The 22,777-nt window shown below is 40.1% G+C and overlaps 1 protein-coding gene across 1 annotated transcript in view; it reads right to left on the reverse strand.

The window, feature by feature from the left end:
- The window catches only part of PDGFC (platelet derived growth factor C), a 207,362-nt gene extending 185,744 nt beyond the window's left edge, over nucleotides 1-21,618 (reverse strand). The window contains exon 1 of the mRNA XM_066279723.1: nucleotides 21,486-21,618. Coding sequence (XP_066135820.1) covers nucleotides 21,486-21,603 — 118 coding nt within the window. The 5' untranslated portion in view covers nucleotides 21,604-21,618. The remainder of the gene's footprint in view (nucleotides 1-21,485) is intronic.
- Between the last annotated feature and the right edge of the window lie 1,159 nt (nucleotides 21,619-22,777).

Raw genomic sequence — 22,777 nt, forward strand, 5'->3', positions numbered from 1 at the left:
ATACTTTGGATTCTATCCCATTATTAAATAAATAAATAAATAAATAAATGAAAAGATTTCCATCATCAAGTTTCATTTGCTCACATGGGAGTTACTCTTACATTTTCTCTTTTATCCTATAAATAAGAAAACTTCACCCCTCGCACAAAAGATTGCACTGCCAGTTGTGAAAAACTTTCAGTTGCTACTAAGCTATAGGACCTGTCAAAGAGCCAAATTGCCAATCAATTAAATATGTAAATCAATCTGGTTCCTGTCCAGGTTGTCTTCTCAATGACAGAGTCTCACCTAATGTAGAATCAGGAAGAATCTAAGCAGACTTCAGTAGTCTCTAAGGATCGTTAAAAATGCATTCACACTCATATGTCATAACCACAAGCAAATGTAATATGCTGTTTTCTCCAAAACCTATTTCTGATAATACCTATGCAGTTGTCTATTATCTTTGTACAGACAAATTGCTGTACAAGGGCACAGTAGTGTTATTTTAGTTTAAACTACTAGATTTCCTTGTCTTGTAAATATAGGGAAATAAGATGTAGCTCTAACAACGCTTCTGAAATTTTTTTGTTCTTAAAAATTTACCAGATGGTAATACTTTAAAAGTTGCCATAAAATGTCTTCTTATCCAAAGTAAATGTATCTATTTTTTTTAGAAATAAGTTCTCTCACCGCATGAGTAAGACTGGATATAAGAAATCTAAGAAGCAGACCAGGTTCACTCTCAGGAGCCAATATGTTTAATTCCCTAGCACAGGCACTAAGAGTATCAGGAGGCAACGGTCAGATACCCTGCATATGGAATCACACAGCCAGTCTCACCCCCGCTAAACACCATGCCTTCTAATCCTGACTGACTTCAAAACAGTGTAAGTGAAGACACTTTCCTCTCTTCCACAGAGTGGAATAAAACGTATGTGAAAATAAATAGTCTGCTCTCTAAGCGTCCTGAACATTTGTATTGTCTTACATACTGAGAAACATGGGCATCAACTTGTGTAGTCTGGGTATTGTACTTCTGTAAATAGCAGAGGGTATGGTTTTAATTTGGTTGTGACACCATAAATATTGGCATACTGAACACGTGCTTACTGCCATGAATTTTGAACTCTTTCTCTCTAGGGTCTGCTTCTGTTTTGTCCACATGCCAGAACTAAGGACTATTTGTCCATAAGCTCCATGATCAGAACTGAGAAAATCAACTTTATTTCCAAGAATAAAAAAAAAAAAAAATACATTCTTTGAGTGATTTTTTAAAATAATGACTTTTTCAAGATTTTTGCCTTCCAGGGGATAAATCAGAGCAGTCAATCTCAAAAATCCAAAGCAAAAAAAGGAAAAACAGATGAAAATATGGATATATCTTATGTCAACTAGAAAGAAGGGGGAAATAATTAAAAACAATTAAAAATGGACTTTTGATAGCCATGCTCTTCTTTTAATAAATTGATTTCAATAAACATTATCACAAAGTTTCTTATTTAAAAATCATTTTCCTAGAAATGATATGTTTCTTTTTCTTGGTGAGGAAATAGCATTTTAAGCAGTCATCATTATAATTTTGCTAATAAGGTTCTTTGTGCATTCATTTTACTCGGTCTAAGCAGAAAGATGAAGAGGCCCTCCTGTGTGTCCCCTTTTAGTTCCTCAAAATGAAGCCAGACATTACTTGCATCCCTCAGTTGTGAAATAAGGCATATGACTTCTTTAGAGCTTATCGATGATGACCTCTGAGGACAAATGCCAACACTACAACAGAACTGGCTGTGTTAGGTCTAAGTGGGCTGTTTTCACTTCACTTAAAAGATCTACCATCTCTTGGGACACTAAGCTAAAGATTATTCAGCATTTTACTCTCTGACACTTAAAAGTTATGGAAGGTAAGGCACATATATAATTGAAATTTACAATAGAAAGTGTTAAGTTCTGCACTATTCTGGGAGTTTAGATGAGATAGACATTCCAGACTGAGAAGCAGAAAGGCTTTATGGAAGGGGGACCTGTCCGACTGGGCCTTAAATACCTGGCTTTGAAAATGCAGAGTAGCCTGACCTGTGGTGGCACAGTGGATAAAGCATGGACCTGGAACACTAAGGTTACTGGTTTGAAACCCTGGCCCTGCCTCATCAAGGCATATATGGGAGTTGATGCTTTCTGTTCCTCCTCCCTTCTCTCTTTCTCTCTCTCTCTCCCCTCTCTAAAATGAATAAATAAAATCTTTTTAAAAAAATGCAGCTTGACCAGGTGGTGCTGCACTGGATAGAGCATTGGACTGGATAGATGCAGAGGACCCAAATTCGAAACCCTGCAGTATCTGAACCCTGCCGTATCTGGCTTGAGCACTGGCTCATCTGGCTTGAGCACAGGCTCACCAGCCTGAGATGGGATCATTGACATGACCTCATGGTCACTGGCTTGAATCCAAAGGTCACTGGCTTGAAGTCCCAGGTTTCTGGCTTGAGCAAGTGGTCACTCACTCTGCCCTAGCCCCTCCACTCCCCATCATGGCATATATGAGAAAGCAATCAATGAACAACTAAGGTGCTACAACAAAGAATTGATGTTTCTCATCTCTCTCCCTTTCTGTCTGTCCCTATCTGTCCTTCTCTCTGACTCTCTATCTCTGTCAAAAACCAAACAAATAAACAAACAAAAAACACATAGTAAGAGGGTGATGATGGTTACCCTTCCTTTCTCTTCACAGGCAGTAACTGGTCCATTTATTCATCATCTAGCATCTGATCTGTTGCAAATGCCTTTAAATTGGCACCCCTGAGATTAATTTCTCTGTCCTTTATAATTATCCTCATGTACCATTGTTTTTGGAAAACAAAAAAACCCAAATCTGATCGTTTGATGAATAGTTATTCATCCGTTATAGGCATAAAAATATAAAAATATAAAAATGGAGGAAAATACCCTTATCATTAGGAACTAATACAGAAGGCATGCAGCCATCTTTCATCCCTATGTGAGAATGTCTAAGCATGCTCCTTAGTGTGTCAGACAGAATCCTTCATAATAAATGAATTACTTTTTCAATCTTATTTCTCACCAAACAGAGCTGATTCTTTTAACAGACTTTGTGCTATCTCACAAGTCTACACCTTATTAGAACTCTCCTCCTTTTCTAGTGAATTCTCTCTATCCTTCAATACTCAACTTAAATAATAGCCTCAAAAGTAACCTGTCATGACCAGGAAATAGAACATCTTCGGGTTCCTTTGGAATTCTAAGTATACCTCTAGTGTATCACAAGCCACTCTGATTGTCAACATCATGTACTCAAAGAACTGCATTTTGTTTATCTCTTTTCAGAATGTGACATAGTACCTAGGACACAAGGCACTTGATCTTGACTGACTGGAAGTGACTTCTTGGTTAAAAGCATTGCAAGAGCAAAGGTACAGAGTCATGTCTATTGTGAACAGATATCATTTTTGTACAATCTTTTTATAAGAAAGACTAAGATGAGATCACAGCCGAGCTTGAGAACACCAAAGTACCCCCTTTTGACTTAACATGTGGTCCTCAATCCAGCAAAGTCAGCAGTATCTGGGAGCTTGCTAAAACGCAAATCCTGGTCACCACCAACCACATACAAAATCTGAATCTGTAGGTTAACAAGGTCCTCAAGTGATCTGTATGCAAATGAAGCTTGAGAAGCACTGATTTCAGCTTGAAGGAGGCAGTGGTTCTCAAAGTATGCATCAGAGTGCACTGGTGTGCCCTAGAAGATTTCCAGGTACACCCTATGGTATTCCAGAGAAATATGTGCCTGTTGGGGACCAAAAATTCAACAGGGTTTTTGGAGTTTAGAGTTTTGGGGGAGAGAGGTGTGGAGAATTGGCTGTAAGCTGACAGTCTGCCCAACCCCCCCACCTCACTTGCCTGATTAGGTTGCAAATGGCTGTTAAGCTGTGGTACTGGATTGTTTACACTACCCCCCATGTTCTCCAGAAAGACTAGAGGCAAGTTTCTTCTATCCTTTGTTTGGTGTAAAGTTAAGATTTGCTAATGGCCTCACTTTGTCTTATAAATAAAGCAAAATGCGGTTTTGAGCACGCAAGATGTAGTTTTTGGGCACGCTTTTTTCTTGCCAGCAGCAATTACAGGGCCTTTCTGACTCCCTATTTTCTTAATTTTGCACCGTTCCCACTCGGGACCTGGAATTACTAGCTGCGCTGGTTCACGGCATGTGCTCAGATATAAAAATAAATATAGTTACTCTATTATACCATTTCATTATGGAAATAGTGTTGTTTTTGTTAACATATCATTATTATATGTATTATTAACCCATTAATATATTATTTTTTAGATAAATACATTCAAATAAAATGGATAGATTTCTCAAAAAGAAGTGTGATGTTAAAGAATCCGATTCTGGAAGTGAGCAAAAGTTAAGTATAAATAAAATAGGATTTGAAGACTGATGGGAAGAATTTAATTTATAGCATTTTCCATCACTTAACACTGAACAATACAATTGTATTAGAAACCCATTCATGGAAGCTTCAAGTGATTTTGATTTAACATTAACAGAAGAAGAAGAACTGGCAGCTATAACCACTGATCGTGGATTGATGATTAAACATAAGGAATTGTCTCTTGAAGCCTTTTAGATTTCTATAAAAGGAGAATATATGGCAATAGGCAATATCTTAAAAAGCTTTGAACATTTTACTACAGTTTTCAATATCCTATATATGTGAATTAGGATTTTCTACCCTCAACACAATTAAGAGTAAAAAGAGAGGAATCCTTCAATGTATTGATGAGAAAATGAGAGTTTGCCTTTCAAAAATATGCCCAAACATTGAAGAAATTGCTAGGATACATCAGGTTCATGTTTCTTATAAACACAAGAATGAAAAAACTTAACAGATTCACACTGGGACCTGCTGAATTTACTAAATCTTACTAAGAATGTATCTATATATATAAAAAGATAACTTTTTGTCATTTTTATTTTTTAACCCCTCTTTTTTACAAATTCTAAAAAGCTAACTCAAAAAATGTAACATAAAAATGTTTTTAATGTCAGAATAAATTTAATTTTCTCATATTTCATTTAATTACCATAAAAGCACACATGGTAATTTTTTATTTAATATTTGACTTAATTATTATAACATATTTCTCAGAGATTTGTGCACCTACAATTATTTGTAGAATTTTAAATGTACCCCGACTTCAAAAAGTTTGAGAACCACTTTGGTATGGTATACACAACTGAAACTCAGCTCTAAAAAATTATCTGGCATCCACCTCCTATATATGATCAATCGGAGGTGGAAAGGCATGAGAGAAGCCTAATGTAGAAAAAAGAATAAGGACAGTTTTGCCACAGTTTAGGTAACCAAGACCTGGCTTCAGGTAATGACAGTCAGAATGCAGAAATTACAAATATAAATATAATTACTTAAAAATAGAAATGTAACATCCATTCATTGGTTTGCCAATAATTATGTGCTTGTTTATCTTTTTATTACACATTTTTAAAATCCTGTAAAGGAATATTTTAATGGAACAATAACTATTAGCATTTAGTTACATTCTCAGACTTGGAGGTCTGAAAGCAAGCCCAACTATGAGAAATAAGGAAACCTCTAAATATGTGTGTAATTGGATACTAGAATGGAATTGAGGTTAGACAAGATAGGTACCAGTACACCAAAGGAGCAGGCAGTTGAAGGCTGTTCTGTGAATGCTGAAACCCTCAGAAACATCAAGGTTTCTTCCTGCCCCCTCCACCTTACCTCCTTTGCCAAATGGGCTCCCACTCAGAAGCGAGCATGGGCAGGGGTTGAAGAGATCCCAAGCAGTCACATTGGGAGTTTTTAATTATTCCAAAAGACTGTATGATCAATTCCAAATTATAAGGGTGTTTGTATTTGAAGTTACTCTAAATCTCTGTATTTCTTAAGTGAGCTGAAGAACCATGTTCTTGCCAAAATATTTATCTGGGAATAAGGGAAGATTTCCCCCCTGCTCAGTAAAATTCAAGAGCAATGAAAGTAAAAGTTATATTTTGATCAAGACCCAAGGGTCATGGCTATCAACACACCAACCAGTCCATTTATATTTTGCCAATGACTATAGGAACATAAAGAAGGACTTCCAATGATAGGACACATAATCTCTATTCTGCAAATGTACACAGAACATAGCCTTCTTTGGAGAGTGTGGAAAATGCCTGAAGAGTTATATTCTCTTCTTGAACAAACAATTGCTATAACCTGAACCATCCTCAACAAATTTCTATGTGGCTTTAATGGATGCTAAAAACAACAAAACAAAAACAAACACTGTGTATTTCTTGCAAGAGATGCTATTTGAGCTTCATAGCAGAGAACCCAGAGGCTTGCAGTGGTTTCCTCCACCTTTTATAAGACAGCGCTTTTAAGATAAAGTAAGGGGCATTAAAGTGGTCATTTCATTTGAATTGCTATGGTTCCTTATTAAAGCTCTAGAGTTTTTCTTTTTCCATAGGTTAAAAGTTCCTGCTAATTCTTGTTAAGATGTGTATTTTTACCACACATTTTTCACATGTCACTCCTTTACCCATAACCATTTGTTACTACGTGATTCCAGCTCCTGCCACTGCGTTCATGAATCTTCTTTGCCAAACAACACCATTCCTTCTTTCATATCTTAAATCTTATCATCTCGTTATCCCCCCCACATGGACTGACCAAGCAAAAACATCTATTTTTGTTATCTTTTCTTTCAAATTGTTTATAGTTCTCCTTTAGATACTAAGCTGGACTGAAACATCTTACTCCATTGCAAGGGAACCATTGCTAAAATTTCTTTTATACTTTCTCTCACTCTCTCATGTTGTTAAAATTTGTCTTCAGGCTTACCTCCTCCAAAGTGTAATTTCTGTTTCTCTACTAAGTATGCTCTGCTCTTATCTCAGTAACTTCATACATTGCATAATGCTCTGCCGTCATTTTACCTGTGTTCTGTCAGCAACTGACCAGGAACTTTCGAGACCACAAGTCTCATCTTGTGCTGCATATTTAACCTTTCTTTTACCCTAAATCTCTCCAAACTCACCAAACAAGGAAACAAAGAAACAGAACATACTTCTTTCCTCTTTCTTTTTTCCATTCTGAGACTACTTCAATATCTCCTTCTCTTGATCATACTCTGGGTCTAACATCTTCATGTTACCCCATAACCATTTTTCCTCCCATTACTATGCCTCTTATTACATCACAGGCTTTTCAGGTTTTGATTCTTGTTTTCTGTCACTATTGAAATATCATCAGCTAGTTATTCACTGGTCCTCATTTTCTTTATTCTGTTGTATTTTGAACTGTAGGCCAATTACTTGACTTTTTCTCTTTTCTTCCTTGGCAGCCTTTTCCACCTATCATAAGGCTTCTCTCTCTCTCTCTCTCTCTCTCTCTCTCTCTCTCTCTTTCTCCTCTCTTTTTTTCTCTTTTTTCTTTCCTTCACTGCCTCCTCTTCATGATTCTGTGCTCACAAATGTGAATTTTCTATTCCTTCTAACTTTTTTTTCCCTTCTATTTCAAGTGAGAAGAAAGAAAATAGAGAGACAGGCTCCCATATGTGCCCCAACCGGGATCCACTAGAAACCCCCATTTAGGGCTAATGCTTTGCCCATCTGGGGCCATGCTCACAACTGAGCTATTTTTAGTGCTTTAAGCGGAGGCTCTATGGGGCCATCCTCAGCACTCAGAGCTAACTTGTTTGAGTCAATATAGCCATAGTTGTGGGAGGAAAAGAGAGAGAGAGGAAAGCAAAGGGGAACGGGAGGGGTAGAAAAGCAGATGGTCACTTCTCCTGTGTGCCCTGACCAGGAATTGAACCTGGGATGTCCACACACCAGGCCAACACTCTACCACTGAGCTATTCCAGGGCTATTCCTTCTAACTTTATTCTTTACTTCTTAGCAATCTTCATTCTGTCTCTATCTTCTGCACACCATGAGGAAGAATATTTAACTCATAATTTGCATGCCTGAGGAGCTGAGTGAGTTCACACTGAAGGCTGAAGAATCATTTTTGTAATTATCCAAGCCTAAGTAATATATCAGTATTCTTCCTCTTGTGCCTCTTATTTCTAAGGACTTTCCCAGTGAATCTATTTCTACGGTCTTAGTCAAAACAAGCTACCCGGGAGACTGCATCAATTTCCCATGCTTCCTCGTTCTGCATATTTACTCTCCCATTCCCATCACCTAAAATCACTCTACTCTACTCTTGATTTCAAATGCACACACCTTGCCTATCTTTCCAGGCCCCTCTCTCAAACAACTTTTCTCATCCTTTTCTAATGGTTATGCTGTAAATAATCTTGCCTTTCTTTGAATCTCCACCAAACAATGTGTTTTATTCTGCATGATAGCTAGCTTCAGGTCTTATGTCCCCCTTTCACTATAAATTACTTGAAAGCAGCAACTAAATCTACATTGACTTTGCATCTTTCACAATGCCTCACAGTTTCAGGCAAGTACCAGTACCATTTTGTGGTACACACCTCAGTTTGGAGAGTTTTTATTAGATAATATACAACTATGCAGAACCCAGTGCTATATAAAAGAGGTGAATAGGTAACTAGGCAAAAAGATGTGAATTATTGTTTTCAAGATCACAGAGAAGCCAATTCAAAGGTCAATCTTAGGCTTTCTGTAGACTTAAGACCATCTAGCCCAAAACTGCTCATTAAAAAAAAAAAAAGGATATAGCAAGTCACACATTACACAGAAACTATAATATCCACCATTGTTCGTTGTTTTGTAGGCCTGTAGAGCTGGAGCAGTTATTTCCGCTGCCAAACTTCCAGCAGTCACACTTAAAAGTTGCCAGTATGGTATGATGCCATCCGTTTCTAAGACTTAGAAAGGCTCATTGATTTTTACTGAGCTTTCTTACACAATCCATTTCCTTTAAAGCCAAGTGAGCCAATCCAGATTGAAAGAAATTACAGAATGAATAAATGTTATAGTATCAACACACAAAAATTCTTTAGTTTCCTTTCTTCACTTCAATTTCCAAACATCTTCTTGGCTTCCGTTGCCCCCAGTCATCACCCCCCCAAGCTCAGTGCCGCACATTCTTCTAGTCCCGCCCACTTTCCCACTCTCCTTCCCCTCATTGGAACATTCTGATCCACCTTCGTACTAATTACAGAGGATGCAAATTAATATCCTAATGCAATAAAACAGCTTTCTAAAGCAAGACAAACTGAAATAGGACCTTTGACCTATGTCTCAAGTAAGACGAATGTCAATAGATTGGTTATAATAGCGGTTTTATTACAAGACTGGCAAAGTTACAGTGACTGTAAATTATAACTTTTGTTGGATTTCTACTTTACATAGTTGTAGTTATGAGTCGATGCTTGTCAGCCAGAATAATTATTTTACAATTAGTTTAGACATGTCTGAGCCCAGAAGGAAAATTTCAATTTCAATCATTTTATTTTCCTTGAACAGAACCCAGTGCTACCAAAACTAAGGCCAATTCAACTTTTCACACATGGGTGTCTAACCATTGTCCAAATTGAACAAACACAAATGCAAATGCTCAGAACTGTCAGTATGTTTACAAAATGCAGTGTAAAATAACAACAATGGGCATTTATGTGCTTAAGAGAAACAAACAAACAAAAAATAAACTAGTTACTTCATTGTCAAGTTAGAACATGATCGCAGTCCTATAAAACATAATACACAGCCCTGAATTTAGACTGCAAATCTATCACTTAAACATCTAGTAAATGACCCAATTTGTTTACATGGCCCTGTACCTTTTTATGGCCTTTCTATAAAGAAGTTATTACATCCATTCCCTTTATTTTGTTTAAGAGTGTTTGAATGAGCCCCAGAACCACAAGCCTGTTAAACAAGCTCTCCTTAGATGGACATGGTCTTATATAATTCACCACTGCCGGGGAAATTTTCAAAACAATGTTTGTAGTTTGGAAACACCACACATTCCCACACACCAAAAGTATTTCCTGAGCTTTATGCAGTTTTAAATGTTCGGCAGATATATTAAATAAGTCCTATTTTTCCATTTTTTTTCCCCAGTAAAAGTGTGGCATTTGCACTTCTTCCAGAAGATTTGCACCTCTGAGTGTTTTGTTATGGTAGGTTGACCACTCAGAAATTACTGCAAACAAAGATTGCAAGGAAATGTGAAATCCAGACACCCTAATTGATTTCCTAGGATATAAATGTTAGTTCTAAAAGGAAACTATTTTAAAGCAGTTAGTTTAATGGGGTGCCCAACTGATGCTTATTAAAAGTTATCGGTACAGATTAAAGATAAATTTTCTACCAGGAAGAAAAAGCATTTTAAAATAAGCATACAGAATGTTTAATTTCTAATTTTACATTCTTAGTCATGTCTTTAAACCTGAAGTCTGTTAATATTTTCAAGCAAACAGAGGTTACGACCAGTTCTCAAGGGTTAGCACTTATCAACTAGGTGTCCTTTCAGGTCTTTGGCCGGGTTTTGACCTGGGAATCACCGGCTATTTTTAGACTGGTGATTTTTCTAGAAACAGTCAGACACTTTTGTTACACAAAGGTAAGATATGGTTGAGCCCATACATACTACAAGCTATAACATAAAAAACTGCACGTGAAGCTATAAAAACGCTAGTGTGTATAAGAATCTAGTCTCTCGTATTATGGCAGCAATTCATTTGTATGTAGGACTCCAAAAATAGTGTATTATTTTTGTTTATAAATAAAAGTAGAGCCAGTAACAAAATACATAGTTATTTGATCGGAAGTGTCCCTCAATACTTTTATTACATAAAACATGAAACATATTTTCAGCAGAAGAGATCTGCCTCTTGTACAATCCCTTTTCGGCTCTGAAGGTGCAGATCTATGCTTTTCATACTAGCACTATCCAATTTTTCTTTGTTTTTATACTGTGCACATATTTGTCTTTGAATGGATGGAATGATCACACTATAGTAAGAAAGAGTCTTTAGGATATTTTCATAGGCCCATTTGAAAACTCTAGAAGTTATTTCCTGTGTTCTTAAACAGTGTGCACCCTACCTGTCATCATGTGTCAGGTTCAAAGTATGATCAATCAGAAATGAACCCTGCGGGCGCCCCTTTCTCACAACCCAGTTTGAAACTTCTAGTATGCAACTGAATATTTCTTCCTTCCATTTTGTTCTTAACTACATTTTGAACAAATGCTTCTTCTTAGTACACTGATTTTATACATTGCCTGATGCCATGAAGAAGAAATCACAATGTTTTAATGATTCCCAATTTGCATTTCTAATCACCTCAAACAATAAATGTCTGTGGCAGTATGAGAAAACAAGCTGAGATTTATTTCTCAGTGGGAAAAGAAATAAAGTATCTGAGTCTTTAAAAGACAGATGTCCTTATAAATACCCAACAAAAAATAACTGCCAGAAAAAAACATGAGATAAGTAGCACAGAAGCCCAACTTCTGTTGTTTGGGGTTTCTGACTGCTGTCAAGACTCAAGGCAGGTGCATTGGCCGGCTGGGTATATTTAAGAACGGAAGCATATCTCCATCTTGCAAATAACAAAAAGCTCAAAATAGTCTCCATTCACAAACAAGGCTTTCCTAGAATGCAAAGAGCGTAGCTTCCAAAAAACTGAAAAAATGGCAGGCCACCTAGATAACATACCCGCCAAGAGCATCCATTCATTTCCTATTCTTAAATAACACAAAATATCTCTAGCCTTGTATACAAAAGACCAGAATGAACCTCACTAGAAAAAATGGTGCTGTTGCTTGATGCAAAGGAATTGATCTGCCAGAAAACATGACATTCTTTCCCTTAAAAGTGGTAAGGCTCTTTTCTTTGCTTCGTGCAAAGCAATAGCTTCGTTACACTACCTCGGTGCACTGGAAGCAGCCTCCCTTTTATCACAACCTCCTGATCCTTCAGCCAGGCTCATTCTGCATGCCATCCATTTTGTGAATGAAGTGTGAAAATAGCCCTTTGTTTACATAAAGAAGGCAATAGAGAGTAGTGTGGACACAGGCTTAGCTTATTTGAGTGTAACTGAGGCTGTGCAGCCTGCCCCTCTAACCAGTTCAGAACTTCCAGACATGCCTAATGACTGGGAGAAAATTCCAACAATAAAGCAGTTAACTACACACCCCAAAGCAGACTCTGCTGCTACATGTCTGCTTAGGAAATAACTAAGAATAAAGGGTTCCGACTAAATTTGAAACATGAAGGCAACATTTTTCTTTATTTCATTTTGTTAACAGCAAATTTTGCAGGAAGCAAATTCTGCAAACAATCAGGGCTTTTGAATACATGCACCCAGGAAACCTTTTAACTTTTTTCTTGCCTCTACTCATATGCAACACTAGACTCTTCTTGTCTCTCACATATGATGGGCCTTTGCATGCTCTATTTTTTTCTTCAGGCTGTTAGTTCTGCCTGGAAAGATTTCCTCTTTTTCTCTCTCAGATCCACAAAATAAGTCACCTCCTCTGTGGGAACTTTACTCCTTGCACTTCTTTTCCAGGCAGAATCAATGAGTAGAGGGTTTAGTCAATGAGTAGAGGATTTTTGAATCCAACTAAAGCAACTGTGTTTCCATAGCACTTGGAGCGCAGAACAAATAGACCATGAGATTAAAAAAAAAACAAAAAAACAGGCTCTACCATCCCTCTTGGACAGAACTTCTCAAGGGCAGGGACTGAATCTGGTTCTTCGTGGCCCCAGCACCTAGGGCAGAGCTTAGCCAAGAGCAGATGCTCGTAAATATTTGCTGAATAAAAAACAATGTTCTAATAAAACATTAGACCATTTAACTCACGAAGAAAGAGGCACGTGGCTCTGAGTTCTGGCTTGGAGTCAGACTGAAGTCCAAACGTTTACCAGCTGTGGGACTTTGGCTAAGCTACTGAGCCGGTGAAGCCTTGCTTTTTCTCCTAATACCTCAATAGGAGGTTATAAAGATAAACTGCATACTGTCTGCAAACATTGAGCACACACAATGTAGCACCTAGCAGGCACTCCTGGGCAGTCATTATTTTAAGCATTAGAAAACCAGAGGCTCTCTAAGAGCTCATTAGACCCATTCAACTCCCCACAAAGAAGGCATCCTCATCATGCTCTTTTTGTGTCCTTCCTGGGGGCCCTCACTGATTTTTCATCAGTACACAGTACACATAACAGCAACACGAATCTATATTCTTGTCCTTACCATTATCATGCCTTGTGCTGCTTGGGGATGTTGGTTTCCCTCAGGAAACCAGAATCCACTTTGCCTCTGCTCCTCAAATCCCAGCATCAACCCAATACATATTTGATTGAGAAACAGCTCAGCTACTATTCAGTAGGAGAAAAGTCAACTACAAAAATAAAATCGTACTTTGAAAATAAAAGTGGAATAAAGCCCAACACCAATTAAGCAAAATTACTGAAGCCATCCTGACAAAGATGGTTCAGTTTAGAAACAAAGTAAATGTCCAGAGAGGAAGCCACCCAGTCACCAGGGCACTGGGAATAATGGCTTGAAGATGACACATGAGGGCTCACGTGAAGTCAGGTAACTGATGAAACTGCCCCCTCCAATTCAAAATGTACACTTATGAAGTATAAAAGGCAAAATGAGCTAATGCTACCAAAAGAGATCACTCTTATTGTCTTTAATGATAAATATGTTTGGTTTAACCCCTCTATATATAATTCTTAGCTCTTTTGTCCTCAAATTTGCAACTTTTCAAACATAAAAGGTAAATTAATCCTGTTTCAGGCAGTCTGTTCAAGCCCACCACTACGAATTTCTTTCCTGATGCTTTTGACTTCAAAGAGAAATCGGACCCTCTATATAGACTGTCCTTTATAATACAATGTAAATAAAAATTAAGGTTGCTTATTAAGTCCATTAAAAAGATTGACAAGTTGTGTTACCCAGGCTATGCTTTCTCACTCATTCCTGTGGTACTCGCTCTTTACCACTAAGGCATCCTGCTAAATCATATGTTTAGTTATCTTTTTTAAAAACCCACCCTTATGGACCCATGTGTTCAATTGTCAATCATTTCCTTATCATCATCAATTAATAAAGCAGAATACTGTATTAAAGTAAACATCATTCACCCATGAACCTCGTACACCTACTTAAAATAACATTCCGACCTGTAACAGTAACGATCCTAAAGGCAATAGTTCAAGTCATTTGCCAAACTGTCAGATTTCTACCCCAACAGAAGTATTATAATATACATGTCAAATTATCTGTTCTGAGTCATGTGATTATTTTGAGACTGTTTTTCCTTAATATTCTTGTAAAGAATGTTTCAGAATCAAGGAGTCTTACCTCTTTTCACAACCTGCAAAGCAAGAAACCCCCCAAAATAATAAAGAAATGCTATTCTACGGAGCATTGGAATTTTAAATCTAGAATCTTATTTGCCTAATTGGTTCTTACATAAGGAAAACTGTATCACCACGTTAGCAGTTTAACACTGTTGCATTCAACACTGACCTTGGCAAAGTCACTTCCCCCCTCTGGGCCTCCCCTTCCCATCAGTAAGAATAGACTCTTTGGGATCTTTCCAGTTTTAGCAGTCCACACACCATGCTTCCTGCTGGTGTCTAGCTCATGCAAGTTATTCATGAGCCACACACAAAAGATGAAAAGCATACATAAGAGTCCTTGGTCCATATCACAACAAACCCATTTTCAGAAAATAGTGAAGGGCACTCAGCGATGATTCTTTTGAGAGCATAACTAGCACCAATTCTAGGAACCCTACTCACTTACTTAGTACATATTCACTTAGTAACAGGGTATAAAGGTGACCTTTGAACAATGATGGTTAGAGTTGCCAATCCCCCCAACAGCCAAAATTCCAAGCAGTATTTTGACTCCTCCAAAACTTAACCACAGTTGGCCCTTTGCATCTGCGAATTCATAAAACAGTATTTTTAAGCCACAGTTGGGAATCTACTGTTAGGAATGTGAAAATGCAGTTTCTATCCATGGCTGATTGAATCTGCAGATGCCAAAACCTGGAATATGAAGGGCCTACTGTATTTATTGGAGAAAAAAAAACCCATATATAGGTGGACTCATGCAGCTTAAAACCCTGTTGTTCAAAGTCAACACTCTGATTGGCATATCTTATTACAACAATAAACAAACAAGCTTATCTTCTTCTGAAAAAGGTAGACCAATATAAAAGTTGCAAGACCAAAAAGAGATCTTCAAGGATGGCCTGGCCTTCTAGTCAACACTAGTCTTACTCCAATAAGGCACTATGTCCAGAACCATTCAGCAAATATTTATTGGATGCATACTATGGAGGACTGCTTGCTCTGGGTTCTGCCTTTCCGAAGAGAGCAAGTTGAACGAGAAGCATGCTCTCAGAGAACTTACATTCTACTGGGGGGAGGGGGTAGATTCACAATTACTTAATTAACAACAAGAAGGATATCAAAGAATTATAAATGCTATGTAGTTAACTAACTTTGAAGTGATAGATGAGGGCTACCTAATTTAGACTAAGTAGTCAGAGAAAAGATCTCTCTAAAAAGGTGATTCATCAAATCTAGATATCCAGAGGATGCTGCCCGTGCAGAAGCGGCTGGTCAGCGTCGCCCAGGGAAGCAGGAACAACCCACTGAGGGCTGCAGTCCTAAGCCACGTGTACAACGGCCCTCTTCTCCATCTCACATCCCAAGCTCCAGCCCTTGAGAAGCTAGAACCAAAGAAGCTGCAGGAAGGGGGCTTAAAAAAGGCCATACACTTCCTTACTCCTAGTCCTTCAAGCCATGGGCTGGGCCTGAGCTGCCAAGGAGGTAGGAGAAGAGACAAGTGCTTGAAGTCCAATGTGAACTAAATTATCCAGAGCTAAAAGTGTCACAATGTTCTACAATCAGTATGGAAGGCACATAGATCTATCAGGAAGAAAGTCAGTAGGGTTGGAGTAGTGTCCTAGAGGTCTTGAGCGCTGCCAGTCATTAACCCTATAGCTTCTGGTTCAGAGGTGGCCTGTTTGCCCTGGAACAGCAATACAGGCTTCTCTGTCCAACCCGCCGGGAATATTTCAATATTTTAACAATCTGTAAAGTGGTACTGATTATAGCAACTGAAAATCAACCACTAGACACATCCTGAGGCAACAGAAAAAAAGAAGTTTGAAAAAAATCATGGTTGGAGGTAATGGTGAAAAAAATAATATACAGAGAGAGTTTAATAAATGAGTTATATAGAAATTATATAGCCCTGGCCGGTTGGCTCAGTGGTAGAGCGTCGGCCTGGCATGCGGAAGTCCTGGGTTCGATTCCTGACCAGGGCACACAGGAGAAGCGCCCATCTGCTTCTCCACCCCTCCCCCTCTCCTTCCTCTCTGTCTCTCTCTTCCCCTCCTGCAGCCAAGGCTCCATTGGAGCAAAGATGGCCCGGGCGCTGGGGATAGCTCCTTGGCCTCTGCCCCAGGCGCTAGAGTGGCTCTGGTCGCGACAGAGCGAGGCCCCGGAGGGGCAGAGCATCGCCCCCTGGTGGGCAGAGCGTCGCCCCCTGGTGGGCGTGCCGAGTGGATCCCAGTCGGGTGCATGCGGGAGTCTGTCTGACTGTCTCTCCTCGTTTCCAGCTTCAGAAAAATACAAAAGAAAAAAAAAAGAAAAAAAAAAGAAATTATATAGAGTTATAAGAGATATTCTGGCTATGTATCATACTTCCAAACAAAAGAATCAGAAACATCAAAATCAGACCAAATAAATAAATATGAAGTGACTTTTATTATGACTTCCACCATTTGGATTAATACAAATAGCAACCTATGAAGAAAATTTTACCAGTCTTGAAAATATTTGGGGGGGGGGGGGGGCGGACATTATGAATCCATTGATTCAGTTATAATTTCTTTAACACACATCACGTTATTAGAATTCTGTCTCTAAAAAAATTGCAAGTTTGTAGATAAAACATAATTTTAGCAGTACATGGGTAAAAATACCTGAAGTGGAAGAGAATATAAAGAAGATATGTAAAAAATAAGTTTCATGAAAGATGACCTTGAGAATAGACAAAGCTAAGGTTTTGGTGCCTGAAACAGAGCTCTACAAAATAGCACCTTTTGGGACAGTTTAGTATGGGATCCAGGCATCTATTTACAACTTATTTAACAAATGATATTCTAGTCCCCGAAGCTTATCCCAGACCTTTGTACTTTCAGGTTACCTTTTAGAAGTAAATACAATGTATATCAGGTTACATGTAAAAGATAACCATTGGTAGGGAGAAAAAGTTACCATAAAATAGAACTAGATTTTTTTTTTGTCACCTATGGTAAAAAAATATATTCACTATTATAATGACACTTTACTTCTTCAACTTCCTCAACTATCTCAAACAGAGCAGAGAACTGGGAGGAAGTTAACTTTGAAAAAAAAAGCCTCTAACAACAAAAATAAGTGTCACAAAGGTCTAACTTATAGACTACCTGACAGGAAAGTCCCTTTAGTCCTCCATCAGAGCCTATTTACTCTTGGACGCGATCCTAGGAATTGTGATGATCTGTTTTTTTCAGTAAAATGGAGCTTTGCAGCTGCTACCTGAATAGGATTGGGCATTGGGCACAATTTTCTTAGATATAGACACATAGGCAGTAGGAGAAGGAGAGAGCTGGCACTGAGAAAATGAGATGGAAAAGCCATAAACTCAAGATGCACGTTCTCAAAAGGCATTGTGAGAGACCATTTGTCTCTGAAGTACATAAATAGCCTGTAGGAGGTCACGAATGTCTTTAAGGAAAAGAGAACACCAAGTAAGGGATGGTTACAGGGATAATCCTAACTAACAGAGGGATGGTCCAAATCTTCACTCAAAATGGTTAAAGAAAATGAGAACACTAAACAGTATGTTTCAGGTCAATAGGCAAATTAAAATCATTCACCAATAGCGTAAGGTATAGATGAGGCTTTACCCCATCAACAGCTTAGTGATTGATGTCTATTTGAATTCTATGCAAGAGACAAAGTAAGCTTTGTTCCATTTTGTTTTCTGATGTAGGATAGCATATAGTTGATGGCCACTCAGAATGCCATCCTAGAATTTCCGTCTCATGGTAAACACTCTCCTCTAAAATGAGTGCAAACAGACGACAGTAATTTTTCCCACGGTCATACAAAAAGTAAAGACCAAAAACCCTACATAAGTCAGTGTCCTTATCTTTTATCTCTTTCTTTAAGCTAAATCTGGAGGCTGTTGGTTTATATGGGAGACTTCAGGATTAGAAGGAAAGTGGAAAATGAATGACACAAAGACAACTTATAATATTGGAGGATTGAGCTATTTTTACAGTCAAGTGGTAGGAATCACAAAACAGTATTACATCAAAACTCAGATAACCAATAACAAAGTAAACAACACTGATCACTCAAAACTAATTTTGAAGTTTCTCCACATGTTCCCGTCTACATCCAAATATCTAACATTCACTACAGCACTCAATTTTCATTAAAACAACTTTTTTAAAACTTTCTTTTAATTATTAGTTTCAGATGCACCTCATAGTGGCTAGAAATCATATACTTTACAAAGTGTTCCCCACAATATTTCCAGTACCCACCTGACACTATACATAGTTAGTACAGTGTCACTGATTAAATTTACCATATTTGTACTATAGTTTCCTGTATTTATACTTTACAGCCCAGAGACTATTCTGTAACTACCCATCTGTACTTCTCAATCTCTTCACATTTTTCACCCAGTCCCTGAACCACCTTCCCTTCTGGCAACCATCAGTCTGTTCTCTGTATCTGTGAGTCTCTTTCTGTTTTGTTTGTTCATGTATATTGTATAACACCTCTTGAGATACCAAGTTAATATTGAAACTGAGCAGGCATGGGGATTTGATTGAGTCAACATTATTTGAGACTTTGGAATGCTCCAGGAAAGAGAGTGTCATTGGGGAGGAGTTCTTAAAAGCAGGAATGAACTCTAGTCACAACAAATTAATGTGTAGATTTTATATTTAGCACTTAGAAGACCTTTCACAAAATGATGCAATGCACAAACTGGGCCATTAGCATTTTTCTATGTGACACCCTCAGGTGGGTTTGAACTTACAGAAATTAGACAATAATCTAAATTGAGAAGAGCAATAATTCAATCAAGAATTAATCATAATTTAATATGAGGGCAAAAAACATACCCATGTGAGGGAATGAAAAATTTGAAAGCCACATGGGGGAAAAAAAAGGTTCTAGCTAATTTGTTCACATTCCAGTGAGAACTTCTATAGCGCCTACCTGTTATCCTCAAGGTTTGGAACCTTGAGGGATAAAAATCAACCTGAGCATGTGCAGGAAAATAGCTCTATATTGCCCCCTAGTGCTGGGTTGTTCCAATTCTCCTTAGGCTAAACATTACAAGGTGAGTAGTTTCTACTTCTAGTTACTTCCAGCTGCCTGTCTCCTAAGAGCTAAACATAGCTCAATCCTCTGCCCACGGATTAGGAAACAACCAGACTATTTTTAGCATCATGCATCTTAGGAATGGCAATGGCCCAGCCTCTGATGGCAACAGAATGTGTGTGGCCTGGCTTAATGAATTCACCTCTCCAAAGGGTGTGAACCTACTCCATAAAGTGGACAGTGACCACTTGAGTGCTCTGGGACCTATTACAAAATGATCATGGTATGTGGATCGCAAGAAATAATTACAAGGAAAGGACAATGAGAGGCACAAGTAGCAAAGGGAATCAGGAAGATGACAGATGCCAGGACAGGCTTGATAAGTCAGAGCAGCAGGAGAAATGATAGGGGACAGGAACAATAAAAAATAGAAGTCAGAAGCCAGGAATGTTGGGAATTGTCATTCTGGAGACGCTTGTCTAGTAAGAAGCAGTATTTTGAACTGGACATTTACTTTACATGAGAAAGAACAAAGGTTGGTCTGATCTGTTTCCTGCCAGGGTACAGCTGGTGCTGTGGCTCCTTTGATCACTTTCTCCCAGTCCTCTGCAGCTCCTGTGATTAGAGATAGATCTCTTGGCTGCCCTTTGATCAGCAACTCAAGCAGTCTGCAGGTGCCATGTGCCATCATATTAGCAAGTTGTAAGAAGCAAACACATTAGCTGATAAACATGACATCATAGATTGCTGCACATGCAACAAATACAATTAACGTATACAAAGGTCCCAGGAATACTTATTTAATCTATTTTTGTACTCTAGAACTTTCTGTGTTTTCTTAAAAATGAACACTTTAGAGAGTTTAAGTATAAAGTTCAGGCTTGGAAGCATCCCAATCCATAAAGAAAAAGTTGCTGAGACTTAAAAATACAGTATACACCATTCTGATTTTCTAGGTAGGCTGTTTGTGTTCATTTCACCTGGTTGATGAAATGACAGCATTCTTGCATTTGGAATGGATGACATACAAAGCACTAAACACATGTACATTTCTTTTCAAATAACATTAAGAGCCATCACTTGTAAACAGGGTGTTTAATATTCTAATTTTAGACAGCCTACATTAACAGTGTGGTTTCATGTGCAGTATAAAATTTCTATTTACAAAGTATTCTCAAAAATGACTTCATAATGGCAGATCAAGAGAAAAAGAGTTTAGAAATTGAATGATGTAAATCATATGGGGTTCAGAGGCTAAGCAAATTACACACCCTGGAGCTGCCCTTGGCTTTATGAAAGAAGCCTTTCTCCAGCTCTGTGCAATCCCAGCCCAAGGGAACTTGCATCTGAGAGTTTTCTAAACATTTCAGGTACACTTGAAAGCTGAAAGTAATTCTCATTTCCTATGCAGGATTAAGTCGTTTCCCCGCACATACAAAATAGCAGTCATTCACCAACACATAAAAACACACCACCAGAAAAGGTAAGGACTTCAGGGTATACACAAAGGCACTTTTAAAAAAGAGAGAGAAAGAGCACAAGAGAAATTCACTTTTTTAATTCTCCTAAAAGGGCCCACTCGGCCTTCTGACCTCTATATTTCCTATCTACCTACTGATTAATTGATGCCTTTCCACTTAAAAGAGCTTCAGTTAATGAGGCTGATATATTTCTTGATAGAGCCCTCCCCAAATAACAACAACAAAAAAAAAAATCTCTGTAAAGTCAAACATGCCAAGACTCATTCATTTTGGATTCGTTGTTAGAGGCAGTTGAACTTATTAACTCTGGCCATGAGAGGTCCCGCAATGTGCTTTGGAATTGACGTTCACGGTCGCTGGCAGAAGGTCCTCTCTCTAGCTGGGGCTACAGTGGCAATCCTGCTGCCCCGTTAGAGCTCTGTGGCAGCTCCCGAAGTTGCAAACTGCACGTAACCTCCCAAAGCCCAATGCCCATGAACGCAGCGCGTGTTTGCATGGGTACAGAACTCTTATACCCGCACAGGCTGGTGTCCACCACACACCAGCGCACAATGCCAACGTAACACACACACACACACACAGCGAGACCCGAGAAGGGGGAGAGCGCGGGGGGGAGGGGGGACTCACCGTTCTGTTCCTTGTTGCTGGAGAGCTGGGATTTACTACTCAGGTTGGACTCAGCCTGAGTCCCGGATCTCGGGCCGGCCAGGGCAGATGTCAGCAGGAGAAACCCGAAGAGGAGCATTTGGCTGACTGGGGCGAGAGCTCACTCACGGCGGGCACTTCGGAAGCGGCGACTCCTGAGTCTCTCTCACCACCGCCAGGGGAAGGCTGCGCTGGGGTGGAAGCTCCGAGCCTGCTCTGGCAGCAGAGAATCGCAGGGTAGTTTCCACATAATCCCATCCAAAACTTTTTCCTAGAGCCCTCTTCTGTGTCTCCAGTTTTTGAAAAGGATCAAAGCAAAACCTGGACCTGAACCAGTTTCCCAAGGTTTAAACAAATCCTGAGCTGTGCCGAAGTGGTGGGGGTGGGGGCGAAGGCGAGGGAGGAAAAAGAGGGGTGGGGACGCGGGGGAGCCGGGGCAGCTCCGAGAAGTCACCAGCAAGTTGCTGGGAGCACCTGTCAGTTTGGGGGACAGGACAGAGGCGAAAACTCAAGGGTCGCGGGAAGCCAGTCTCGAAGCCAAGTTGGCGGCGAGCGCTTTCTGATCAATCACAAAGCTGCCAATAGATGCGGCTCTCCGGGCGCCCCTCTCCCCCGCCCCACCCCCACCCCCGGAGGGGGAGGGGGAAGAAACTGGGCGAGGACTCCGCGGGCGGCGGGTCCCCGGGGCGGAGGAGCCGGAGCGAGGCCGGGGGGCTCGGGGCCGAGGTCGCCCTGGGCGCGAGCGGAGGGAGGCCGCGCGGCTCCGCTCCCCAGCCCGGCGGGCAGCCTGCGCCCGGTCCCCACTCCGCGGCACGGATCCCGGCACCTGGCTTGAGTTTTCGGCAAAGTTCACCTTGTTTGGGGTGCGCTCCCCGCTCCTCGAAGCCCAGGGGAATTCGGCAGCGTGGGGTCCCCGCGGGGGCTCCGGTCGCTCCTGGTGCTCTCCCCCCACGCCTAGGCTCCCTGCACGCTCAGGGCTCGGAGCGGCGTCTGGGCACCGGGTGGAGAGGAAGGCCGGGCGGGCCGAGGCTCCGGCTTGTCCCCTCCCCTTCTCTACCTTCCCCTCGCGGGCAGCGTCGGGAGGAGGGGGCCGTGGGCCGAGCCCCTGCGGAGTGAGCGGAGGGCTAGCGGGGAGGCTGAGCCGCTCTCCGGCTGGCTGCCGAAGCGGCAGGGCGGGGGTCGCCACCTCCGGGAGGGGCGCCCTGGTCGCGTCCTCGCGCACTGGCTGGGGGCGCCAAGGGGCCGTCCAACAGGTGCTGGCACAGCCGGGAGTG

This window comes from Saccopteryx bilineata, chromosome 1 (genome assembly GCF_036850765.1).
Source record: "Saccopteryx bilineata isolate mSacBil1 chromosome 1, mSacBil1_pri_phased_curated, whole genome shotgun sequence".
Classification (NCBI taxonomy): domain Eukaryota; kingdom Metazoa; phylum Chordata; class Mammalia; order Chiroptera; family Emballonuridae; genus Saccopteryx; species Saccopteryx bilineata.